The sequence below is a fragment of the Drosophila miranda genome, chromosome XR (genome assembly GCF_003369915.1).
Source record: "Drosophila miranda strain MSH22 chromosome XR, D.miranda_PacBio2.1, whole genome shotgun sequence".
NCBI classification, from domain to species: Eukaryota; Metazoa; Arthropoda; class Insecta; order Diptera; family Drosophilidae; genus Drosophila; species Drosophila miranda.
The window spans coordinates 30,024,101-30,052,030 of record NC_046674.1 but is presented as its reverse complement, the minus strand read 5'-3'; the positions used below and the strand labels follow the sequence as shown (position 1 = coordinate 30,052,030).

Genomic DNA, 27,930 nt, shown 5'->3' with positions numbered 1-27,930 from the left:
TTCCAGGCAGCCCCTTTTTGCCCTTTTGGACCCTTTCTGCTGCCGCTTTCTCTTGCCTCTCTTTTGTCACTCGCATATTATTTCATACGGCAACAACAACAGGATGAAAAAATCAACAATTTAAGCAATTTTACAAATATTTTTAGATAATTTTTGTCGCCCTTTCGCCCGTCGAAAGTATGCGAGAAAATACTTTGTGACGCAACGCGGATTTGATTACAGAAAGTGCGAAGGAGACAGCAAAGGGGGAGGAGTAGAATGGATGACAAAGAGCGTGGGAGCAGAGAGAGCCGCGAGCAGAGGGCTAATTAAAAGCAAAGAAAAGTTAAGCGAACATTAGAGGTGGAAGGAGGAGGAGGCGGTAATCAGAGCACAGCTTAAAGCCAAAAGCCAATTTAAGAGCAAACAATTAGCAGGGGCTATACACGTACAATATATTAAAATAGAAATGAAGAGGCAAAACTCCCTCTGGATAAGAGGGGGATACGACTATCAGGACCTAATACCCATGAGCCATTCCCATAGATCACAGGAATTCTGAAGGACTACATTTTCTAAAAGAGATTGAGTGAGTGATCTGCTTTTTTGAACCTCCTGGGAAACTCCTGGGACATTTAATAAAGTGCGACACGTAAAACCAGTAATAATGGGGAATGTAGTAAAGTAGTCGGAGACTGCGCAAAATATTATCCTTAATCTGCGAATGGATTATTATTAAAATGCATTCGAGAATGATCCAATAGTGCAGAAATAAGCAAGACTAGCGTACAAAAATGTCTAAAAAGTCGGAAAGCATACAAAAAACCATGAAAGGGGCCGGCCTTGCACAGTGTCTAAACAAACTGCAAATACAGCGGCTTGTTCACAGTATGTTAAGTCTATACCTTCCCTTAAGATCACCTCCGCCACATACAGCAAAAAATTGCGTTCCGTTGAGAGCATTAAATATGAAGATCACCTGTATATTGCTTATCATCTCGGATGAATTCTCAGAAGAATAAATATGATCACGCTTTTGAGGGCACATTGAGCAGGCACATTTTGGAAGTCAAATGAGGAAGCCAGGAACAACAATCAATAAATGTTACTTAATAAAAATTCAATTTAAGTTCTAGGGATGTTCTTCGGTGACAATAATCAGAGTTAAATAATGAAAAAACCATACAGAGATGAGGAAACATTTAAAAAGTAACAAAAACATGTTCAATATGTTCGTCTCAGCACAGTTAGTACTTAGTATGGTCTCTTCATTTAAATTAAGTTGGTATATTTATTATCGTCTCTGAAATCAGAAGAACAGATGCACGTTGGCTCTAGGCGGTGAATCGGAAATGCTGCATTGTTCCCGATACATAGTTTTCCAATGTATCACTGCATTCCATGCGAAACTATATAAAAATATACATATGTACAACCTTTAAATTACAGAAGCTTTCTGCAATCTTTGAGAAACCATTCGGTTACTCTCTGAAATCGCAAGATCCCTAAATTAGAAAAGGGAATCCGTCCCATAATATATAATAATATATATTAAACAGCATATCTTATACAAATAAACATACATCTATAGAGCCTGTAACATTGTCTCTGGCTTTCGTGTAAATGAGTTTGGTTTGATGGGCGTTGAGGATGACTCCTAGGGGGCTGTGGCTGGGGCCATTGTCCTGATCTAAATCAACAATTTGTCATCAGCAAAGGCCGTAGCCCGACCATGGGCAGGCAATATTTGGGTGGCAGCTACCGAAACGCCTGTGTGCTGCAGTGCTGCAAACTTTTGGGGCCTCCACACAAATCGCCAAAGTTTTCTTTCTTTCAGCAATTTTCAACACGAAGGCGAGGAATTTCCGTGGCTACAATTTGACAATTTCATTGCGGACAGGCAAGCGGATAAACAGACAGACAGACAGTCAGACAGAAAGACAGACCGACAGACAGACGGACATACGGGAGGAGTTGAAGGCGCCTCAAGTCAATTTGCAAACAAAGCGAACAACAGGGCAAAGAAAGGGCAATAATATTTCTGTTATTTTTTGAGTGTTCCGGCTTATTGACATTAAAGATTCAAATAATGGCAGCCCATAGCTTGTTTGGGAGGGGGGCAGAGGGCAGTCCTGTCTGCAGCAAAAGGATTTCGGTTGCCAAACGGTCCAACTGTGTGGCAGGTGGCGCGAGAGGGGGCTCCAATTATGTATCCAGACGTGTGATCCTAATCCGTTTGATGCCGAATCCTTGGCCAAACAACAAATTATAATCGGCAAGACGAAGACACAGGGGGAGCAGGGTTATTTGTTCCCTTTTTGCTTTCCTTTGATTGAAAATTGGATGCTCCAGCAGTTGGGGGGCATCGGCATCGGCATCCATCTCATTCGACCCACACCTGATGCTTCATTGATGCCATTTTTCATGGTATATACATATACATACATATACAAAACGGCTTTGAATAGTGCTGTCAATAATTAGAAGAGATTGGATTCTAACATGAATGCTACGGCTAAATCGAGAGTCAAGAATTTTAAGACAAAGAATAACCAAAACTAAAGAATACGATTCCCATGAGATCCATGGGATATCCAGTGAATAAAGATCCATGTTTTACCTTATTCTGATCAAGCTGCGTAAATAAAAGGACTTCTGTTTACGCTGGTAGGTTCCCTCGGTTTCCGTTCAATCGAAATCCATCTCAAGTCATAAAAAATACTACTCTTTGATTCATGGCGTAACTGCGGGTACTTTCCTTACCAAAGTTCTTTTGTTAAATACTCTGATTGGTTTATTAGTCTGATTACTACGTACTACGAGCCGCCTGTTTCTTTTACAGTCCAGTCCCCATTCTTTCAGGGAATTCTTTAATTTTCTTCTCTGCTGCATGCCACTGGCTCTTTCTCTCTGGATTGTGGCACCTTCTTTTTAGTCTTTCTTCGATGGGTGTCAAATGGAATTTCCTCTATTCGCTTTTTCCCTTGAAATGGGATCAGCATGGCATTGCATGGCTTCCGTCTGACCATTTTTTCCTCCTCTGCATTCTCTGCATCCTCTGCATCCTCTTGCTCTTGAACTTTAAGCCAGGAGCCGTAGCCGGAGTCTGGAGGCGTCCCCCGTCTCCCGTCCCCCATCTCCCGTCCTTACAGTCCTTAGGAAAATTCCAGCGCGGAAAAAAACGCCAGGAAAGGAGAAGACAGAGCGTAAATTCGAGTCGATAATTGATATGCGGGCACATGGAAAACGCAAAAGCGCCCAACAAGCCAAAAGCCGCAAACAAACAAGTTAAAAGGTGGCACAAGAATCGGGGGCAGATGAGGCTGGATGGCTGGATGGCTGGAGTACCGTCAGACAGCATCTGCTTCGCCTCCCTCTGACCCTCCTGTAATGTGGGGTTAAGCTAAATTTTCACTTTGCGGTGGCATCAAGTGTGCCACAAACCAAACAAGCAAGCAAAAAACAAAAATCGTCGGAAAACCCAGTTTGTGGCAGGAGGGGGAGTGGGGCACTGCTGCTGTTGCTGCTGCGGCTGCCGCTACTGCCTCTTGTCGCTTAAGAGCAATTTTCGCGGCAAGCAGATTGATAATAGAAAGTATCTTTGATTTGATTATTGCTCGTTAGCGTCTCATCATCGTAGCCATCGAATCATTAACTCGCTTTATGCTTCATGCAAAGTGCACAACGCAGCGACGCCCTCCACTCGGAGGCAGGACATTTTTTGGAGGGCAGATGAGTCTTTTCTTTGTCTAGTTTAAAGCACTCCTTAAAGTCCTTGGAGTCCCTCCCGCAGTGAACGCTCGTTGCTGCTGCCCTGCAAAACTGTTATTTCCATAACCCCATGACCCCCACCCACCACCATTCTGGGGCTTTAATTAAGGCTTCGAGTGCTCAGAACTATCAGCGATAAGCCATTCGTTTCATTCGTTTTATGTCTATGACTAATCGATTTCCGTTCAACGATTCGACTGGGAGACTAATGGCTGAGGCATATCCTCCTACCGATGAGGATCTTTCCTGCCTCACATGTAATGAGTAATTGTCCCAGAAGGAGTGGGGCAGGAAGCCATATGAATGAATCGGATATTAGGCGGACAAGTTTGTCAATTTTCTGAATTATAGCATCTGCATAGTGTTCATTTAAGCCCATAGCCACTTTTGAAGGTATTTAAAGGGAATAGTAAATTCATGAGGTATTATACACAAGACATCCTTCAGTTCTTTTCTGTTATTCATTCTGATGGCCTCTTGGAATGGGTACTTCATCTGTGAATGGTTCTGTCTCTTTCGAGATTGACTCGCATCCTGTCTGCTGCTGCTGCTGCTGCCATCGTTCATGATCATATTCACTTCGTTATTAGCCTTCTCGCCCTGGCCATCCCTGGCCACCCTCCCCAGCTTGATGCATGTCAAGTGGCAGGCGGGGGAGATACTCACTGGATGACTGAGACTCCCCGACTCAGATGGATGCCTGGGCTGATTGATAGCTTGATTCCTATTCATATTCATATTCAAATTCATATGCACTCGGCGTTCGGCGTTTGGCGTTCGGCCTGTTTCGGCTATGCAAACAGCCAACGTCAAAATGGCAGCTTAACACGAAGCTCATGATTATGCACACACTCAAAACCTCATTCCACCGCCAATCTACCACTTTGGCTCTCTGCCCCGCCGATCCACAGTTCCCCCTGTGGCGCGTTATTTAATGAGTCATTAGGCATATAGGGGACTGGTGGTGCTTCTGCTGCTTCTGCTTCTACTGGTGGCAGGGACAACGCAGCGGGGTCGTAAAGGTTGCCCCGAGTGTTTAGTTTTGGTTGCAGTTTGCTTAGCTCGCGATGCGCACCAGTCACACAGTCACAGAGGGAGGGGGCAGCAAAACCGTGTCAAACACCAGTGACAGTTGTCAGAGCATTGGAGAATGGGGATGGGCAGATGCACATGCTGCTGCTGCCACTGCCAGTGCTTCTGGTGCTGCTTCTGGTGGTGCTGCTGTAGGGGGCGACAATTATGTGGCGTCTGCAGTTTTAAGTGCGCCTTTGCATGTGCCTCTGTTTGCTGTAGCTCAAGCAGTGGCAGGCAAGCCTTTTACCTCTTTACCGTCAGTCGAAACACAGCCCTGCCACCCCTTTATTCCCCTGCTCTCCTCCTCCTTCGTCTTTGCGTTCTTCTTGCTCTTGGTCTTCTTCAATCTAGCCAACATTTCACTTACTCATTTCAGGCCGTAAACACACAATGAAAATGTCACATAAATAAGAGAAAACCACGAGTGAAAAACTTAGCAGACCGACTAATAAACACCCTTTACTCATGTTTCAAAATTCTGACCAGAATGATATCCCTTGGATACCTTTGGACGAGCATTCATGATTTTGGTTTATTCAAAAGAAACTTTTACGTTTGTTAAAACTTTCTGCAGAACGGAATGGGTCTTCGAATGATTTCGCAAAAAAACTAGGAAAATTCTGAGGAAAATACCAGAAAAATACTAGAAGCATACCAAAAAAAAAGAACAAAATAATTTTAATACATTTTTGCGCAAATTGATGGACCTAGCTTATTATTGTGGTATTTTATTGGACTTTACGTAGAATTGGTTTCGTTTTGGATTAAAGATAGTAAAACCACTAAGAAATACCTATGTAGTGTACATGCGTATGTATGTATGTAAATATGTGGCACAAATACCATATAACCCATGGACACTACTTGAGGAATACTGGGTGCCAAAAAATCAGGAGCAGAAAATCGGATAAATGGCTGAGACATGGCTAATAGAAAGACATGGGCCATATCAGCGACAACTTGTTGGCCAAAAAACTCTTTGCGGGAAAAGGCTCCGTGTGTCTCCTCCCCGTGTAGTCTTTCTTCTGCTAAATCGATGAAATTGTTTGACGTTGGCATGTGTGCCCCTGCCATGCCCCTCGTAACTCTCCGCTGTGGCACTGCCACTGCCACTGCACCTGTCTGTGGGCTAAAGTTTGCCACTGATTTGTCGCATTCCATGCGCAATGTGACAAACGTTAATTTTTGTGGCTTGTTTTGCATAAACTTTTGCTTCTTTTGGTTTTTTTTATTATTGCTGTAAGACACACTTCAGAGAGGCAGAGGGATAGAGAGACAGAGAGAGGGTGGGTAGAGAGGGGTGAGGGGTGTGCAACATTTGCGTTGTCATTGCGTGCGTCGTCTTAGTTACTCTGGCAATTTATGGCAAATTAAATAAATTTATCATTTGTGGCCACAGAAGCGCCGCTGCCACAGCACAGCCGAAGGAAGAAGGCACACTGCGCTGGCGGAGTACACGGAGAAGGAGACGCACAAATAGGGGCTGGACTTTAGGGGCAAGCAAAGGGGAAGGGAAAGGGGGTAACTGTTTTTCTTTTTTAATTTGCAGAAGTTTTCCTCAGCCCAAGAGGGGAGAGAGAAGAGAACTAGAGAGACGAACGGACTATGGAAATGCTCTTTTTCGGGGAAGCCCAAAAGTATGCAATATTTTATGAAAGACTCCTTGGACGAACATATCTTTATTTTTGATCTTAGAAATCGTAGAAGGATGGATGTTATGAAAGTAAGGAGTTTTCTAAAAATAGCTAAAGATTAATATAAAAGATACTAGAGGACTTAAAGCCTATCAGCGATCACGAAAAATGTACAAAAATCTATTCATTTTAGGGTTCTCACAGGCTTGCGATCAAAGTCGGAGCCAGGAACAGCTGGAAATCCTAATCGAATGTTCGAGTGCTCGAAATAGAATCCAAAGCAGGAAAGATATGTATCTCCTGGCTTTGCTATCTCCAGAGAGAATCCAATACCGTTGGAATCCATATTCAATGAAGATCACAGATCACAGATTTATAAATGCAATGCAGTCAAATGTTTGCTGCCCACTTGTTTGAATCCCCAATCTATACCCAAGGAATTTATGCCATATGGCAGTTCAAGCCCGCTTCTTATGAACCCAAGCGAACGGAGCACAAAACTCCAACAGGACTAAGTTGTTTCGTCTCTCTCTTTGCTCATTCCTTTGGCAGGTTGTTGGCGGTTGGTGGTTGTAGGTTGTAGGTTGTAGGTTGTCGGTTGTCGGTTGTCGGTTACCGGTTGTCGGTCTTCCAGTCTGGCTGCCGTTGCCGCCTCCCGTGGTAGTGGCTCCTCCTCCTTGTCCTCCCGAGTCGTCTTTTGGACAAAGTAAAAGTGTCAGCGCGTGCCAGGCACCAGAGGACTGACTGAGGACACAGGACCTGGGGACCAGGGAAAAGTCACAGGGAAACCAGCAAACGGAAACTGAAAACCGAAAAGCAAAGCCACCGACGAAAACCAAATTGCGGAGGCAGAGGCAAAGGCAAAGCCTAGATCCAAAAACGAATCGCAAGTTCTACTCCATTTTGTTGCCCCGTGCTCTGTAGCAAGTTTCTTAAATACTTTGGCGGTGTTGCATGCCGCAAAGAGAGGGAACGAAACCTCCGCAGCAACCAACAGCAGAAGGGAACAATTAATGAGGCTTGGCCGGAAAATTGGCCATACATTTGTATGAACAGCGGCGGTTCTTAACAGCCACAAAGTTAGGGAGAGATATCGACGTACATACATATGATCCTTACATGCAAAAAATCCTGAATATCAGAAGATAATATCATTATCTGAGATCTGCAAATGAATGGATATGAAGACATGAACACGAATGCATTTGAGGGAATTTCTGGGCCCAAAAAAGCAACGTTTAAACGAAGAGAAGCGCATGAACCTGAAGATAATGAGCATTTGTTGAGAGTTCGAGTGACTCGGATAAGTTTAGCTTTACAAAATGATTCATTTTCCACCCATTTATCATTTATTCGAGCTCCTTTCGTAGGATTTCCGCTGGTTTCTTTCATATTTGTATTAATTAGCGAATGAGAAGCGAATGAACCTGAAGATAATGAGCATTTGTTGAGAGTTCGAGTGACTCGGATAAGTTTAGCTTTACAAAATGATTCATTTCGCATTGAACACCCATTTATTCGAACTCATTTCGTAGGATTTCTGCTGGTTTCTTTCATATTTTTATAAATCAGTTTTGTTCTTTATTCATTCTGTGCTTATTCATTCTTATTATTCAACACTTTGTTCCATCATTAACAGGCATACTATTCTTTTTTGTCAGTGTATTATTCTTTTCTCTCCGCAGCATTTCTACATATACAACATGTCGTATGCGTGATTCCTGTTGGTTTATGAGTTGTTGACTTTGACTGCATTTGGAGTGGCAGTGGCAGTGGGATGTGGGATGTGGAAAGTGGGAGTGCCATTGGATTGGGAGCAGTGGCTGTGGGGGGGGATGTTGATGTTGATGTTGGGACTGAATGGCCGAATGAAAATGCATAAAATGCCTCTGTACTCGCAAATATTTAATACAATTTATATATTTAACTTTCAAGTCTTGAAGTGGCTGCCATTTCAGCAGTCGAGTCGTGGTCGTCCGACGGTCGCTATCTTATGATATATCGCTGAGCAATTAAATGTTATCGGCCAGCGAGACGTCAAAAACACACAGATACACATGCAGGAATGCACACGCACACAAACACACATGCGATAGAGAAAGGAGTAGCCATAAGTAGGGATATTTCGAGGGGAAAGAGAAAGGGTATGGAGAGGAGGCGGGAGAGACACGGTTCAATCCAAAAATTGTCATTAATCATCGCGAACAGAGCACGCAATGCCAGGCAGAAAGAGACAGACAGCCAGACAGCCAGACAGACAGAGAGAGATAGAGTGAGGAGGGGAGTTGGAGTGGGAAAGAGGAGAGAGGAGAATAGGGGTAAGTGGGTGGGTACCACATAACCATAATAGCAATTTGTGTGTGACCAAATATTTGTGTGGAGGCAAACCGCAGAACAATTTCTATGATTGAGGCAGGACACGCTTCATCCTTTGCCCACAGCCCGCCCCCTTCAGACACTCTCTGCCTTCTCTCTGCACGACCCTCTTGAATGTACACCCCTCTCTGTGGATGAAGTTCATTGCCAAATGCCAAAAACATGGCACAACATATACATACATACGAGTGCGTATGCAAACGGAGCAACGTTTTCCAAAATGATTCATGAATCAGAACACAGCTGATCGATGGATGGACCATAGAGGCCAACAAATGAAAATATTTAGTTATACATACATATGTCGATGGAAATGGAAAGCTGAGAGGGGAGTGGGAGTGCCAGAGAGCCAGGCAGCCAGGGAGCGATGAAGAGGGAGAGATGGGATAGGGTGGGATGGGGAGATTTGTGCCCAGCTATAAAGTAGCCCTAAACGAATGGCGATTCATACAAAATCTATTAGAGTTAAACTCGAGTACCAGTAGGGAAGAACGCAATGGCAAAAGAGTAGGGAACATAGCGAATCATACTTTCATACATTCCTTATTATCCCTCGAGAGCTCTTAACTTTAAGGGCTTTAAGGATGGATACGTTAACTGATCAGTTACGTTCAGTGATCATTTGACATACATATGTATGCACATTAGGTGCTCATTGGAAGTGTAGAGCCCTCTGAATAATTGAGCCCTGGCCAAGCATACTCGTACATCAATTAATACTTACTCGTAGATATCATTGTATGATTCATATGAGGCACAAAGCAATCAATTGATGAATGAGCGAATCAAGGGGCATCCACCAGCGACTGACTCCACTCGCATTGTTCTATCGCTTGTTTTAAATATAATCGATTTTGCAATTGAGTCCCTTCCTCGTACACATGATTCATTCCGATCGCGTAAGAACAAGAATTCTGAATGCATGATTGCATTGATGCATGAAAAATGAAAAATGTGCTGCTGTGGGGTCGTATTCAAATTTTGCTTTCGTTTCATTCCATTGGAATGCACTTTCGATTCGATTTGATTATCAGCTTTTATTGAGCTTCCGATAAGCCAAAACCACCAAAACAGGCGATTTTCTGAGATAGGATCCGTTTTCTGTTCACTTCTTTCGAATGGCTCGACATTTTTGCTGTTGAATGAATTGCACATTCAACCATACAATTTGTATGGTTTTGATGCTTCTGTCCCTCTCTGTAGCTGTCTCTATCTGTATCCCTATCCGTATCCCTATCTCTGTCTCTATGTTTATCTTTATCCCACTCTCTCTCACTTTTCCACAATCTTTCCTTAGCGCTCGACTTCTGGTATTTGCATTGACATCATCGGGCAGCAGCTGCATCATCATCATCATCATCATCATCATAATCATTATCACGGCATCAGCTGTCAGGCGATGATGTCAAGCTGCCTGTAATAGCAATTACAAATTGTTCAGACATACATTTATACATAGTATGTACATATGTATGTATCTCGGGACACAGTCCCTCCTTCTCCTTCTCCTTCTACTTCTCCTTTTACTGATCTTTTTTCTGGTGCTTGCCGACGCCATCGTTTATCGTTTTGGATGCTCGATTAAAATTCTTTCCGTCATTTAGATAACGAACCCCCACCATAGACGGGGCACTGGCGGGTGGACCGGGGTGGGCTTTTACAGATTTTTGCATTGCTGATAAAATTTCATACAAAAATTATAAGACTCTAAGCGAGTGCATACATAAATATAGAGCTTGTGCTGCTGGCTGACGCTGCCTGCCCCCCCCAGTAACCCAGTAATGTCGTCGTCGTCGTCGTCGTCGTCGCTGTCGCCGTCGCCGTCGCCGTCGCCGTCGACTGTTGGGTGCAGCCCGCAATTTGAGCGCATTGTCGACACGACTAATACCCTGTAATTTGGTCGGGGGAAATTACTCCCATTAAGCAGGTGCGATGACAGCCAAGAAATCTTGAAATTGAATGCAAATGGAAGGCATTCCTCGTGTGTGTGTGAATGAATAATTCGAGGATGGAGTCGAGTGTGAATGATGTGTGAGTGGGGAGTGGGTGGAGTGTGAGTGTAAGAGTGTAAGAGTGTAAGAGTGTAAGAATGGAGAGTGGGGGGAAAGGAGTGCAAATTTTGTTTAGACTATTATTTATGATTATGATTTTCGCTCCAATCAATGCCATTTTCCAAGCCACCATTGCATTTTTACCTTTATCTCTTAAGGTATGTATCTTTGTTTTTGTACACAATGTATCTATGGATCTATCTATCAGTTGATATCCCCGTTCTGTCTTGTTCTTTCGATCTATATAGCTTTCTCTGCATATCTTTTGTCTGTTCATTTATCTTTGTATCTTTTATCATTCTGCTTATCTTCTATCTTGAGCTCTTATAACTTTTTTCTGCCATATCTTTCGGCGGTTTATTGAAAAGGTACAGATTAAAGGTAACTTTCTCTTCTGCTTTTTGATCCTTTGCTTATTATTTGTGTGTTTTTCTCCGCTTGCACATCATTGCTGTTTTATTATCTATATATTTTTATTTTTAGAGCTATCATTCAAGGTACTTTTATCGTTGCTATATCTCTTAGTTTTACGGTATCTTTTGATCTGCTTCCTGGTTTCAACCATTCTCTCTCCTTCTCTCCATTTGTAAATTTAAATGTGTTTATTTTTCTCCGCCTATCGCTCTATAAATTCCCTGTATGACCATATTCGATTCCCCATACCTTTTCCACTCCTCCACTCTCTACCACTACCGTCCCCCTTCAATCTTCACTCTTCACCCTTCTTTCTTCTTTCTTCGCATAAGCTTTTCTTTTGTTTTTCTTTTTGCAAATTGATTTCCTTTTTCGCAATTCAAATGCCGCCGCAGTTTCCCTTTTCGATGGACGCGATGGATGGATGAATAGTTGGATAGCAGGCCGCTCGTATCTGCTAGATACATTATGCGGTATCTATGACTGTATCTATGGCCGTTTCTGGAACTGTATCTGAAGCTGTTGCTGTTGCTGTTGCTGTTGGCTGCATCTGCATTGTGCTCGTAAATTCACTTTTGCTGTTCAAAGTCGGTTTTGTCGGCTGTGTCGGTTGTCGCTGGTCTGCTCGTTGCTGGATGTCGGTTGTCGGTTGTCTGTTGTCGCTGTTTCTGTCGCTGTTTCTGTTGCTGTCGTTGTCATGCAGGTCTGTCAGCGTCTGGTCTGGCATTTGCATAGAGCGGCAAATAAGTAAAAATAGATAGATATAGAATGACAAGAGCTAGGCGATGGAAACTGAGGCACAAATTAATAAATAAGATACATATTGCGCCAGGGCACGTCGTGCAGCTACAGCTACAGATACTGTTGCAATTAACAGCATGCATTGGGAATCAGCGTATCCAGCAGATACTTCTTCGATCGAAGGCCAAGTGTTTGTCAGCCTGTCAATCGAACAGAACAGAACACAGATACGAGAGATCATAGCAGTCGAGGGGCCCAATCAAATAATAATTCAAATTGCACTTGCAAGCTGCATAAATTTGCATGTATCTGAGGTCTGGTTGATGCAAAGTGTATCTTTAAGCTACTCATAGCAGCACTGCCGGGGGCAGCGCAGACTGTTGCTGTCAGCCAAAGAATTAAGTCACGTATTTAATCAGCTAAACACGAAATTTCTCTCCTCTCTTTCTGGGGTGCCCATTGTCAGCGACAATGTTTCGCACACATTTCCCATTTCCACTTCCACTTCCACTTCCACTTCCTTGTGATCCTTATTCCTTTCCCTGAGTCCTGACTCTGATGCTGATTCCTATTCCTGATTCCGATTCCTATTCCGTCTGGGGAGTTTTTTCCAGTTTTCACTCTCCATAAATATCAAATCTCATTGCGAAAAAAGAAAGAAAAAATAACAACATGCGAAAAGTTTTCCGAACGCAGTTTTCTTGACATTTCGCACGCGCCGCCCGCTCTCAAGCAACAAGCAAATTACGTGCCCCGCAAAGAGCGGTGGCAGCAACAGAGAGTTGTCGTAAAGGGATGGGAGAGTGTATGCTAGAACGGGGCATGCGGAGTGCCCCCTGGCATTTAGACGTTTTGACATTTTTGTTAATGGCATAAGCATCAAATTACATACAAGTCATACTACTACAAGGCAGAATCTATTCGCCCGTCGGCCAGTGAAGGGTTCTCCCAGATACTCCGTGCACTGCACACGCCGACACATGTGTGTAGACACCACCCAACACAACAGCACAATGCCAGAACAGCCAGAACAAATGAGTGGGGCAGAGACCCTTGGCAATGCGACTAAGGATTACCCACTAATAACCACCGTTTTAGGGCAATGGGAAAGCATTAGAAAGAAATCAAAGCCGTTTACTCATTTTGGCTGTAGTGAGTACGCATTTGAATGAATTATATCAGATGGATAGGACTAGGCGCGAGTCAAACGAGTGCAAGCGGAGCACTCGACAACACTCCTATCTATGTGCAGCTAAGGACCAATTGCTATAGTAACACTTCCTAGGTCATTTTCCTAGATTTCAAAACAGAATGTGATGCATATTGCAGGCTTGGGGATACAACAGATCGGTTTGATACCCTCGTGCCTGCAGTATAAGTCATACCCTTCCTCTCAGACGCGGTGCTACACGGTATGCCAAAAGAATCTCGGCCAGAAAAACTTTAATCTGCGAACGGGCAAACGCCAGGCAAAGGCAAACAATCCAAACGGTAAACAAGCAAACGACAAGTGTAATGTCTAGAGTTAACCCTGAAAAAAGAGCTGAAAAGAGCGTTGAAAGGAGAGCGGCTGCTGGCTGCCTGCTACCTGCTTGCAGTTGGAGAGCCATGTGTGTGTGTGAGTGCCACACAGTGCTTGCCCAACTGTAAATAGAAAATGCACTTCAAGGCACAGATGCATTGCCTTTGAAAGCTTTTTTTTTAATTGTTCTCGAAGCCAAGCGCTTACATCAGCGCATGAGCATGCAACTTGCCACACACTCTGCCCCTTTGGCACTCTCCACCCCTCACTCGCTCTCTTTGCAACAACTGTTGCCTTTAGCATTTATTTATTCAAGAGTCTCAGCAGATCTCATTTCATTTCATTACATTTCACTTGGCGTTTGGCTTTGGCTTTGGCTTTCAGGAAGCGCTTAGAGCAGGCAACCAGAAAACTTGCTTCCACAAGAGGCAAGGGGGCAAGAAGCAAGGCGCATGCTGTGTGTGTGTGCGTGTGTGTGTGTGTTCTGTGTGTGGTTTCTGTGTGTGGCACATTGTACTAAAAATAAACATTTCTCAATTCATTCTTCTCTAGCAGCAATTCTGAGCAACAAACAGCCAAAGTCAAAAGCCAAATAAGTAATCCCGGATTGAAAAGTTCCCAGTGCAAGCACAACGACAATTGGACACCCTATAATGGAGTAGAAGTGCATTCCAATGAGTTCCACATTACGCTAAGCCTAAGGATTGTCTTTGCTTTTGATTAGCGCTACTTTAAACCTATCGATAGTTATCGACAGTAATCGAAAATTCGAATAAGTTCAATATATTCCCAAGCAATTGAAATGCGAGACTCGTGATGGAATTCTACACGCTATTAAGGAAAATCAAGGAATGCTTTCGTAGTGCATTTGCTATCGAATCTTATCGATAGTTGTCACAGCTGCACTGGTCAGATTAGTTATAAATCTATAAAAATTCAAAATAAATTATGACAAATGAAGAATCCTTCGATTGACGACTGTCAAATCAGGCTAAAAATCAGTTATCGAAAGTTATCAGTTATCAAATCTTGTCAACTATCTATCAAACTCAGAGAGTTATTGTCATCACTGAATGGTGTGTGTGTGTGTGGCATGTGTGTTGAACGAGATCTAAGGGGAGTGATGATGAATGATGATGACTTAGAGCTATTTCTTATACGATAGTGCAGAAAATACTCATGGTTTGTTTTTCTACAAGCACGCGTATCTATCTACATATCTCGTGGCTCTGTTTGTTTGCTTGCTGCCTGCTGAGGCTGCAGCTTCTTCAATTGAGATCAAGTTACGTTTAATGAAGTCAAGGATGACATTATTGTAAGTACCCTCCCCTTGACTTCAGCCCCGACAGCTAACAGTTTTTAATTTCTCTTCAGAGATGCACATTCATCTCCTCCCAGTCGGTGGCGGTTCCCCTCTATTGTTTGGCTTTTCGCTGTTTCTATTCCTGGTGTATCCGATGTCTCTCTCTGATCTTTCTCCCACTGACCGTGACCAAAGGCCTAGAAAAAACAGTTAGCACGATGGCAAAGCACAGCATGGCGGAAGCAAGACTTTGATTCCGGGAAGCACCTTAGGCCCGTTTCGAGATGGTATTTTCAGTATTTGATGAAGTTACAGATATCTTTGGATGTCATTCAATTCATAAAGAATCACGCACTACTTAGGACCTTCATAGGTGTTCCTTTTTTGTGCAACTTTTTTGATCAGAACAGGATCTAGTCGGCGTTTCAAATACTTTTTTATGGAATGACAGAGCAATATATACATCTTTAAAATGGGAGGATTTTCGTTTGTACATTCCTTCTTCGTTTAAGATGAAATAACTATGCGATTGAAATGATTTTTTGTGTATAACTCTTCTAAATATCTCTTCCACTTATCTCTAAGGTTGTGGAAAGGACATAGTTTTAAGAATTATAATTCATTCCAGTCCAAACAGAACGAAAAGCGCATTTAGTTACTTCAGATACCTTTTGTTTGTGGATCTTTTAACAATCTCTAAAATGGAGGAACTACTTCGCGGCACCATTTGTCTGTTCTACAGACTGCTCTGCTCGGACTCTCCTCAATACATATGTACATATGTAGGAACTCTCTCCTACAGAGGATCGAGTGCTGTTGAGGCAGTATAGCATTATTTGTCGCTTTCTTATCAAAATGATGGCACATTCTATTCTTAGATTGTGGCAGCTTATCCGCGAGTGTGTGTGTGTGTGTGTGTGTCTATGGTGTTGCAAGTCTGTAGAGTGCGGCTCTTCACGCTGTTTTTAAATTAAGATGTTTGTGCAAATTAATTGGTGGCTGGCATCATTATTACAACAGCGACAAACAATTAGCCTAGATTTGCGCAAGACTCAACTCGAGAGTCGAGTCGAGAAGAGACGAGAAGAGACAAGTCGAGTCGAGTCGAGGCACTTGCACTTCCAATCTCTGCATCATCATCATCATCATCATCGCCATCGTCATCTGTTGCAGCTGCATTCCTTCCCCATGTGGCAATTGTTGTCACTTGTGGAGCAATTAAAATGGGATGAATGGCGAATGCCATTCGTACGATTGAAATGAATTGCCATCGAGTGGCCATCACGCATCCACACGCATCTCTCCCATTGGGGGGACTCGATTGATTCGATTTAATCGATCGTTCAGTTACGACTATCTATATATAATTGGTGGCTCCCCCACGGTGGGAGGAGTGGAGAAGGAACAAGAACTTACCAAAGCCGATCCATGTGCCACGTGCCTGAGTGCTCTCGGGCCGCTCGAGGGCCAGGAGGGAGCACAGCAGCCACAGGGCTGCTGCCCACAGCCGCCTACCCATTGCGGATGTGTGGGTGCGGATATCGATGCGGGTGCTGCGGATGCGTAAGCCGGTCTCAAGCTACGAGTAAAAGGATAGAGCTGTTTCTTTCAGAGGATACCACTGAAAAAACAAACATCAGCAGCTTTTGGAGTGCTTGGAGAATTGTTCTGTTCTGTTCTGTTCTGTTCTGTTCCTCTTCTGTTCCTTTTCTGTTCCTTTTCTGTTCCTTTTCTGTTGTGGGGCGCATAAAAATCACAGCAGGCGACACGACCTCTCACCCCCGTCTCCCCCGGACAGAGGCGACACTTCCGCAAACAGGAGGCGACAAGAGCGACAATAAAGGAGAAGGATACTTTAACACACATTTCCGCTACAAATGAAAGCAATGAAGAGGGCCTCTCATGCTCATGCCCCCACAACAACCATTTTAGTGGCAGGCAGCAGCCATCCCGTCCGGACCATAGCATTGGACACTTCCGTTTTTATCTATGGAGCAGCAGGAGCAGGAGCAGGAGAACGAGAACGAGAAGGAGAAGGACGAGCACCAGGAAAGAGCAACTCACTCTCTCTCTGTGTTTGTGCCACATTAAGTGTTGGCTTAATTTTAAATAAACGCAACACAACACAACCTTCAGCCCCCAACCCATTTGCTGTAACCTTCAAGTTCACATTCCTGCCTCATCAAGTGGGTGCCTGCCCCTGGCTGCCCCGGCTGCCCCCCGCTGCGGAGGCCTTCATCAGCATTCAATTGTTGGGCTAAAGAAAATTCTTAAAAATATATTTCCATATAGAATGGGAAAAATCCCTTAATTTTTGCTGTGGTCGGGGGCGACTGCAATGCGAACATTATAAATATGATTCCCAAAGAAAAGAAAGAAGATGGCACCGTAGATGGTTTTTTTTTTGTTAAAAAAATATGGCTGAGATTGAAAGAAGTTTATCTGCGGATCTATCATTAGAACTGTCTCTGGGGAGTACGAAGATACTTTGAGAGGAACTTTGGGGAAGTCGATAGGGAGATATCAATCTGAAAGATTGCTAAGCTATTTTTTGATTTTGAATTTGATGGCATTTTATTTATTTTATTGAAGCCTGAAAGCGGATTGAAAATAAATGGCACTTGTAAATAAATAAGCAGAGACTGAGAGTAAGGTAGAGAAATTGGTATTCGGACCGATAACAGCTCGATAGATATTTAGTGGATCCATCCAATGATAGCTTCATGAATATAATAGCAATCGAATTCTTCTCAGTGGAGCGATAAATAATGTGATGCATAGATGAATGCACCAGAAGAATAGGTTCATTTGTATCGAACGACAAATTTTTGCAAATCAAGTAACTGATTCTGGAATCTACTGAGAGATCTTTGCAGTGGCAGAATCCATCCACTCCGTCCATAGAGCACAAAACATATGGAATGCTAAGAACTCATAACCGATTCCGATTCCAAATCCAATGCTCAAGTGGCACACGCCCCTCGAACACGAGTCAAGTGCCCTTGAAACAGAATCGAAACGAAATCTGAATCGATGACGCAAGCATTGTGGCATTAATCAAACATATTCCCATGCCACATGATCGACTATGATTTTGATTAGCAATCTGCCACTGAATCACTGGATCGTGGATTACTAATGCTGCCATTGCCACTGCCGCTGCCACTGCCACTGCCTTTCTGCCGCTGCCACAGTTAAAACGTGACCAATTAATGGTTGCAATTTGCTTCCTGGTGAGGGATCCCGGTGCCCCTATTTGCTGCCCCGCCCCCCCGCTGCTTCAAAAATTTTGCCAGAAAAAAAGCGAAGAATGAAAAGTGTTTCGCGCATAAATTACAACAAATTGCGGCTGGCATTTATTTATTCAACACTTTTTTTGTTGTTGTGCGACATGCCGTGAGACCTAATGAACTTGAACTTGAGATACTTTTTTGCATTCTCCCTCCTCCCCCTCTGTCTCTCTCTCTCTTTCTCTCTCTCCCATGCATTTAGACACTCTCTGGGTGTGGCGCACACACACGTGCAACAAGGGACACAGAAACAGCAGCAGTAGCAGCAGCAGACCAAACGCTGGACATATGCGCGAGTCGAGTGCAAAGTCGAGTGTCGACTGTCGGACTCTCGATTGTTGAATGTGAAAGGTTTTGGCTGCTACCCTGGGCCAGAAAACACACAAGGGTGTATGTGACCCGGGGATACTGAGTGACGATAGATGTGCCTCAAATTGTTGGGTATTCCTCTGCTATGTGGCATCCGCAACTGCGAAAGATGTGAAACGGGGGTATAGGTATCCTCGTTGTCTTACCCAAAAGTCGGGCAAGGGGTGTTCGGGTGGTGTGCTTCCTTTATCGGTATCTGTGAGATACGCGCCTAAGAGCTTTGTTGTTTATGTGGCTTTTCTGGCAAGATGCCTGCATTTTTCCATATTTTATATAAAGGCACAACAAAAAGTAGTTTTGCTGTTGCTGCTGCTGCTGCTGCTGCTGCTATTGCTGTTGCACGACTATGTTTCAATTAACTAAACATTAAAGGAATGCTTTTAGCTGTCCACAACGGTAAGTGGTGGTTGCCTCAAGCAACCGTGTGGCAGTACAACAGTGCGCCAGTCGACAGAGCGTCACTGAGACCCGGCCAAGTTTCGGGTTACCCAACATGTTACGCATAATAATTGGGGGAATTCCAGCGCCGCTTTTAGTGTTGCACGAAGGTGGCAGAGGCCTGCACAATGGTCGAAGCCTAGACCGAAGCAGTAGGAGCATCTCATTCCTCCACTAATGAGATGCGAAGAAGAGATGCTTCTTTCACGGCTATTCACCGATCTCCATTCAAAAACCTCCACTTCCACCCACATGACAGTGGGACAGGAGTAGCAGAAGGACGATGAGGTTCTCGTCATGGCCGGTTTCGCATGTTGTCTAATGATGAGTTTTTGGCGCAGTCGCCGCCTGCCCAGAGTCATTAGGAACATAAATTGCTATTAAGTCCACTGTATCCTGCTAAACCATATTAACAGTCATTAAAATTAATGATGCATATTTCAAAACGCAGCAGCAGCTGCCGGGAAACTCCAACAGCAGCGGCAGCGGTTGCAACAACTCCTTTGACTCTGCAAGGCACTGCCTCATAACATATTCGACTTTTGGGGCATGAAATAAAGGGGCTGCAAAAGCAAATGAAGGATTCCAATTTTTCTTTTAGACTCTGAAGTGCTAAATAGGCTTCTTTCCTAAAGAAGTGCGGGAAATGGAAAAGAAATGCCTGCTAAGCTCCTCAATGGAGACTTTTTTCTTCCATCTTAAACAGTACAAATCATGAAAAACTGCAAGCAGTCTGCTGGCTTGTCTCTCAAACTGCACTTCGAGCTGCTTGAGTCCTTCCTTCTCACTTAAGTTCATGACAGACTGCAGTTTCACTTGGGAGTCGGTTGAATCTGCTTATATTCAGTGCTTTTAAAAGTACCTCTCTAGCACCTACCAGTGCTTTGGTAACCGTAAGCCTAAAAGTCTTAGCAGCTTTAATAAGAACACCTATCGAACTGCTTGTTTCTCCCGTATTCTGTTCCTCCGCTTAGAACTGTATGCTTGAAAACTCAGATTAGACTCATATACATGTTCAGTGCTTCCCCAACTGTAGGCAAATAGTTTCAGCTGCATTAATTTGCTGTTCAAAGAGTACAGTGTACGAGAATATCGCAAGTTCCCACCTTCAAAGCAGCGCATCAAAAACCTCTAGCGGGAAATGAGCAGACTCTTCTGTACTGCTTGAAAAAACAACTGCTTCCAACACAGCAGCAGCCCATGAAAGACTGCAAACGAATCTGTAGTTTCCTTTCTTTCTATTCGATCTTTCCATCTTTTCTTAACCTTGAAATCATTGGTTTACCTTCGCCATGAAACATTATGTTACCAGAATTCAACTTCGCTCCCAAGCGAAATTCAAATACTGTCGGAAAAAGCGCAAACGTCGACATTAAAGTCGCGCACGTTTCCCACCAATGCGCAAGACGATTCCCGCGATACGAAGCGATCCTGAAAACATTTCAATGAACACCATTCTGCAGACCCAAGCAAATTGCATTCGACAGCTGTATGAAGAGCCGAAAGATCCAATAGAACAGAAGCTCTGAGGAATCCAAGAGCCCGAAAACACTGAAGAAGCATTCCATGCACAGGCCACAAAATTCAGAGCAGCAGAGCACACATTTTGTTTGTTCTTTGCGATGGCAACGAAAATAGTCTCTTATTCGTATTCGTCCATATTTGGATGGATATTTTTGTCGTGCAGAGGGCAGGAAAATTTGTCAGCGATCACTTAGACACAGGGTCTAGTCACCTTACGGCCAACCACTCCCCCGTTGGCTATTTTGGGGGGCACATTCAACCTATGGAGATGGAGCTGCAGATGGGGAGAGAGGCGACACATCAGAGGTGCAATCAGTGTCAGGAATATTTAGCATTTCTCTGTGCCCTGCTTCCCTGTTTCCCCTATCTGTGCCCCTGCTTGTTTGTCTTGCGTGAGCGATCGAGATTTATTTGCTTAATCTCTCTTTACGTTTCCTCTGCAGCCCTCACTTACTAACATATGTATATTTACGTATACAGAAAGCCCAACCGATCTGACCCGATCCAAAGCCAAATCGACTTCTTGGATGGAGATTTATGGCCTGGCAACAGGCAAGAGACTCAACAAAACCAACAGCCACCACATCGAACCATCGAGTAGCAAGAACAACCGCAGCAAGAACAAGCGCCGTAAGAACCACAAAATGTGGCTAGAAGTAAGCCAGCATTAATCGGTGTGGGAAAACGAATAATCGAGTGGCAAATAATTGGATGCCCTTTCATCAGGGAATGATTACACTCTCCGCTTTAGAGGAACATGCATCGTTTTTCTATTGTCCCATGTCTATGGAGTTCTACGAAATATCGCAGAATATCGTCGTATTTGTTGTGGTCAAAAAATTCAATATTTTCTCGGCTTTAGTTACATATTTCAAATATCGTTTTTTCAGAGTATAAGCACATTTCTGGGATGAGAACGCAATTACGGAATTTTCCGAAGATTCACTCGGATTTGTCTGCTTAGGATGAAGCTGCTGCATGAGATCGGTTACAAGTTTTTAGCGGAATCAGCGTTTTGGCCTACAAATGATTTCAAAGAAAAGAAACTGAAACTCACAGTCTTTTGAAACACGAGAAGCGGTACAGAGTTTGAAAAAGTTTGAAGACAGCGCTAGACGTTCAGAAAACTAACGCAAATTTCCCTTAGAGACAAATCTTTAATAATTTCAAGAGAAAATTGGATCATAAACATATGTATGCTGAAATATGGTACAGGTTTATTTGTTTAAACTGATACAAATTTAACATTTTTGTGTTTCTAAACCATTTTTATTGAAATGAGAAAAGAAGCTTTGTTTTTTTCTCATTGGAATTCGGGGAAATATTTAATACTTTTAAACTTATTAAGGAATTGGTAGGTGTTGATGGAAACTGATGTAAGAATTGAGTATTTATTGTACAAAAATGTTGTAATAAACATTACATTGTTGTAAACTGACTAACAAAAATCAGAAAAAATTGGACTAAGCATCCGGCTAGGAGGACCACTTTCTGTAACCAAACGAATGCCTTATTCAAACCTTTAAATTTTCAATCAGTTTTGAGAAAAGGAATCTAAGCTTCTTGCTCTCTGGAATTGCCATGAATCGTTTTCCGGGGGAATTCACGAAATCGCTTTCAAAAAACAAACATCACCTGCTCTGGAATTCCAGCAGAGTCTGCATATGCAAAAGAAAGATAAGCAAATCTCTCCCCAGAGATTGTAGGAAGAAGAGCACACTCTCCCCACAACGGATAGCTAATCTGAGCGGAAAAGCCATAAAAAAACTTTAGCTCCAAAAAACGAGCGCCAATGGCAAATAATTTGTCTCTCAAAAATTGCACAATATGTAAGATTTCAGGATCCTTTCGGGGCTTGCAATGATCCAGTCACATAGAACAGCACTCCAAAAGCTGAACAGATATATTTGTTTGTTGTATATTTTCTGTTTTTTAGTTGTAGTTTAATTTTGTACACAATTAAAAAAAACAGATTAAAAACAAAAAAAGTACAGGCGTACGCGGCACTTTATTGCGGTATGTTTTTGCTTACGAAAAATCGAATTGGAAATTTGAAAAACTGCAGTCACAGGACTGTGGACAGTGGACTGTGTGTATGTGTGGATGCCGATAGCTGGTGGCAGCCTGAAGCAGAAACACGCGCCAACGTAACGCACACGCAAACGCTTCACGTTGAACTGACGCTGCGGCGACGAGCCCCAGCAGGCGCAAGCTCCGCAGCGCTGCAGCGCGCGGCCCCAAAACGCTTGAGCAGCGTTGAGCAGGCGCCAACGCGACGCCGACGAAGCGACGACGATGCGACGACGATGCGACGACGATGCGACGACGATGACGACGAGGGCAATATAGCCGAACGAACGACTCACGAAGCCCTCGGACGAAGCGCACGAGGGACCACAGCCAACCAGGTGAGCTCTTGGCCCAGTCTGAGGCCACATGTTGCCAAAGGTTCGTGCTGCTTCGTAGAGTGTTGCCGGGCTTTCGATGTAATGTTGCTTGCAGCATGCTGCTGGGCCTTTTACTGATTTTCGTTCTCCACGTCTGCGTGAAGGGCTTAAGCCGCCCTATCCCCTCCCACCCCAGCACTGCACTGCTTTGCTTTGCACTGCTTATGGCTTGATTCATTCACTCGTAAAGCAGTAATCTCACACCCACACACATTTGTCTAGAAGGAAACAGCAGCAGCGTCAACGGAAGTCGCGGCCACAGATTTTCACTTTTTTACCCACTCACACAAAGAAACACTCACATGGAAAGCACTCATCAGACATGCACAGCCTCATGGGTGGTGGTGCCCATTGTTTGCTTTTATGATTTTTTATGATTTCATCATCATCCGCGCCAAAACAAAGCAGCAAGGGTGTGCTCGACGGGGGCTAGATTTGTCGTTCAGTAAACAGGAAAGCAGCCAATATTACCGTGGGACTGGGAAAACCAATAGGTTTTCGTAAAAAATCGTTAACATTGACGACATATTTATAGATTTATTTATCATGAAAACCCAAACAAATCCCAAATCTCAGTTATTTTGAGACACCTGTTCGATAAACAATGTAAAATTATCGGAATCTTTCCTGGCGAATATTCCTTGTGCTCGTGTCATTCGCTTATGAGAAATTTGTGCAGCGTAGCAACGTCACTGCTTTACACTGCTTAGCCATTTTGAGTCTTCATTCTTGATTCCCATAGCTACATCAGCATCTGTATCTGATCCCACTTTTGGGTTTTTGCCTTTCCTTCCTGCCATTTCTACTACCATTTTTTCTTACAATTCCATGGTATCCTTGCGGTCTATTTGTCCCACTTTCGAGTGCATTTTTATTCTATATTTTGTGTGCTGCAACGACTCCTTTTGTTTTCCCTTCTTGTTTTTGGCTTAATTTTCGCCCCTTTGTGGCGTTGGGTCGAGAAAAACAGGCGAAAGGAAAACTAAACTAAACTGAAAAACGAAGAGAGGAAAAAGGAAAAGCGAAAAGCGAAAAGCGTTGGCTGGCAAATTCAATTTGCATACGAGGCACTCGCACTCCGCCATGTGGCCAGCATTTGGCACTTTCGTTGTCGGAGCATTGAAATCTGCAGCCATTTAACACAAGAGCCAGCCCCGTCGCGGCGACGATGGAGTTGCTAATTGACTCGACCCACCTGTGGGTGGTGTGGCATGGACTTTCAGAGGTGCTGCAGAGCTGGCTGCGCCAAGTCCAAGTGTCTTTTGGCCAAAATTTAATCAAGCAATTCAATGCGACCGCAGAAAGCACAGAAACACACAGAAACACACAGAAAACATACAACGAGAGATATGTACATACATAGATGGAAAAAGCGCCATAAATATAACTTTGAATACCAAATTACAAAATGGGCAAAATATGCGATGGAGAGTCGACTCCGAAATGTAATTACATTACCCTCCCACCTCCCCCCTCCACCCGCCTTGCCGCATTTCGGTGGCAAGCATGAGTTTTGTTGTTTGCATAATCATAAAAAAAGAGCACACAACTTACACGCGGCTTCAAGTGCAAGCTGTGCACAGCATCCATTGACGCACTTTCAACAGAAATAGAAACACAGAACGAGAACGAGAACCAGAACCAGAATCAGAATCAGAAACCAAACCGAAAAACAACCAAACCGACAATCATAAAAACATTGCGAAAGTTTCAAATATCAGAGAGCGACAACAAACGGAGCGGGCTCCCTATATATCGTAATGCTCTCGTGTTGCATCCACACATATCGTAAGAGTACTCGTTGCAGAACCGCACAACCACAGAGCCCCACAAGAATGAAGAGAGCATTAAAACACGAGACGAGCCGAAAGAGAGACCAATCAGAGTCTGAAATAAAAGATATATTAACCCAGATGACTTATCCATTCGGTATGTTCGAATAAAATCCAATGCCACACAACAGTGCGAATGAATCATTCATCCATTCTTCGGGGACAAGTCTTGTGTTCATTCAAGGGAGATGCGTGGCAGGATGTTTGTTAAACTTCAAGCCGCATGAAGCTACCATTTGGACTAAAGTTTAGACCCAGAAAGCTGAAGAAAGAATGACATTTCATGGAGAAAAGAACATTTTCTGCAGAAGCCTTTTCAGCAGGAAATGGGATTGACTTTGGTTGGGAATTTGTGCAGCAATTATAGCAGATGTCCCTGTTCCCTCCGTGGGAACTAGTTTTTTTAACAGTTTTTGGGCTGGCTATAAAATAGCCAATGCTTCCAGGTCCCTCAAATCGCTATCCCCTGGAACCTAGAGGAAGGATCCGTATCTTCTCTGGATCTCCTGCGGTTCGAGGGTTCTAGAACCAACTAATTTCGTTTCACCAGAAACTCTCACCATTGAAGGAGAGGTGGAGCGAGGGCAAGTGTTGAAAATTCATTAAATTCCCAAGGACACAACTTTGGGCGGATTCCCTTTTTTTCGGCAAGAGACTCTCTCTCTCTATATGTGTGTGTGTGTGTGTGTGTGTGTGTGTGTGTGTGTGTGTGTGTGTGTGTGTGTGGGATGGGGGGGGGGGGGAGGGCGACCTCTGACATTGCATTTAATCTCGTTGACAGCACTTAACACGCCCCCAAGTAGTAAAAGCAGGGAAGCTGAAACTGAAGCTGGAGAGAGACCCCGAACAGGGAATAAGGACTCTACTCTCTGCTAGTCTGCTAAGGGGATGCTGATGGGGAGGATGGAGAGGATGCTGCTGCTCTTGGAGGATGTGTTGTGTGTGTTGCGTGTGGCACTGCTGCAAGCGGATTATTTAAGTTTATAATACGCTTAGGGGTAATTTTAATCTGTTGCAAATTGTTTTTGCTCTGTTGCAAGAACACAAAAACAAAAACACACACACACACACACACAGACACACAGACACCCAGCACACTCTATAAGAACCCTCTGCTGTTGCTGCTGTCAGGACACCAAATCACCATCTATAAAACATATTCTGATTTTTTTGTGGCGCTCTCTCTGTACTTTTGTGGCATATTTCATAGATACAATATTGTAATCTGAAGAGGGAGAAAGTGGGGGACCGTGAGGCGGGCGGACTAGGAATTGCGGTTGCTCCTTGGGGGGTTCTTTCGGGGGTTCTTTGGGGGCGGGCGAAAGTTGGTTTGTAATTTCACTTTTTTTCGGTTAAAGGACTTGTTTCTGCTGTTGCCTGCCTGTGCGCTTCTATTTTTGAGTTGTTTCAGTTGCAACTCGCACAGCGAGCTACCGAATGCGAATTGTTCAGGGTCAAGTAAATCGCGAGAGGCATGTGGCAGCGGAGGGATGGGGGCTTCCACATTCAGCTTAACGATGGAATGAAATACTCGCTACCCAAAAAACTTAATTGATATCCAAGACAGCGTAATCCTTGCAGCAGAATCAACTCGAAGGAAGGTCACATCAAATTAAAAGGGAAACAGGGAATTCGACAGGAGTATGGAAAGAATCAGCCCAACAACATCACTGCAGAAAGGGTTCTCGTCTTTAGACAGCGAAAAGTTAAACCTAAACTTTATGATTTCACTGTTGTGTTGTTTCGAATGAATTCACCTCTTTAGACAGTGCAAGGGTAAAGCTTAAGGAATGATACGAAGGAGCTAGAGCCGCGACTCTACATTTATACCCGATGCTCAGTGAGTATACCTCCCCTTGCCCCGATACGCATTGAGTGTATACCGAGTGTGCACTGGGTATACGCATCTCTGCACTTATTTGAGGGAATTTCCCGTTAGGTATAGGTATGAAAGATGCAGAATTAATTAATGAAAAATGCACTAATTTTGCTTGAAATATAACACTCCAGTGCACAGAGCACAAGAATTTAAGGTAATTTACAAAGAAACAATATGTATGTACATATTTATGTATGTACATTTATGTATACACACACACTCATGGGGGATTCTCAGACGCTGGAATGTGGCATTCGGCAGAGCACTCCTCCCCCGCCAGTGCTGCTGCATCCATCGAAAATCCATTAGAAAATCACCCAAAAATGCGAATATTCAACCCAATTCTCGATGATGGCGAAACTTAATTAAAGTCGAAAGAAAAAGGAAAAGTGGAGGAAAGGAGGAAAGGAGAGGAAGGAGAGGAAGGGGAAGCGGAAGGGATACACTATTTCCACTCAATGGAAATATTCCGTTTATTGGGCCAGTTAATATTTAATATTTGAAATGGATTTTTTCCATTTTGCATTTTGCCAGAGCATAATAATGCTTTGTGTAGTATATAGACTATTCGCTCGAATGATTTTCCGCGATTCGGGGATGAGATCAGCGAGTAGGTGTCCCAGCATAGTAGTCGTCGGAGATCACGCCATTCGCGGGGATGGGGATTAAACTTAAAAACTTAAGGTGATCGGATCACTTAATGGCAAAAAATTGAAATGAAATACTTTTGGCAAATGTAAGGCACAATAAAATCAAATAGAATAAAACAAAATAAAGTAAAATAAACATCCACTCACCCGAAGACCACACTTCATTTCGACCTGTATCTGGGTCTGGAGTTGCCTCTGGTTCTGGCTCTGGCTCTTGATCTGGTTGGGATACGGTTTCTCGATTCTCGGTATCTGAATCTTCTTCTGGTTCGCGATCGGCGGGTGCCCCGGACCCAGGGTTGGCGTCCGCCCCGCTGCTGTACGGCGGCGGCGGGCAGCCAGCTTCGTCGGTCTCATCCAGGCACTCGACTTGCCCGTTGCAGCGGTACGCGAGAGGCAGGCAGATGGAGTCGCATCTGAACTGATCTTCAGTGCAAACTAACGCACACCAAAGAAGCGCAAATCAAAAGTGAAAATGTTCAAAATTAAAACAAAGCAATCACAAAAGCAACAAAATTATTGGAATGAAGAATGAAAGAAGGTATCAGCGATCGGGGATCGAAAATCACTGATCGGAACGAGCGACTAACGATCATTAATCGATAAGTGATCATTCATATGTAGATAACAATTGGC

At 43.7% G+C, this 27,930-nt stretch overlaps 1 protein-coding gene across 18 annotated transcripts in view; it reads right to left on the bottom strand.

The window, feature by feature from the left end:
* Window positions 1-27,930, bottom strand: part of LOC108152129 (basement membrane-specific heparan sulfate proteoglycan core protein) — a 98,435-nt gene that overhangs the window by 35,950 nt on the left and 34,555 nt on the right. For 17 of the 18 annotated variants that reach the window (XM_033386146.1, XM_033386153.1, XM_033386154.1 and 14 more), the window contains one exon: window positions 27,442-27,732. In XM_033386146.1, the coding sequence (XP_033242037.1) occupies window positions 27,442-27,732 (291 nt within the window). Of the gene's footprint in view, window positions 1-16,281; window positions 16,445-22,518; window positions 22,648-27,441; window positions 27,733-27,930 lie in introns of those variants that run through there. The other variant, XM_033386161.1, reaches the window with a different exon arrangement.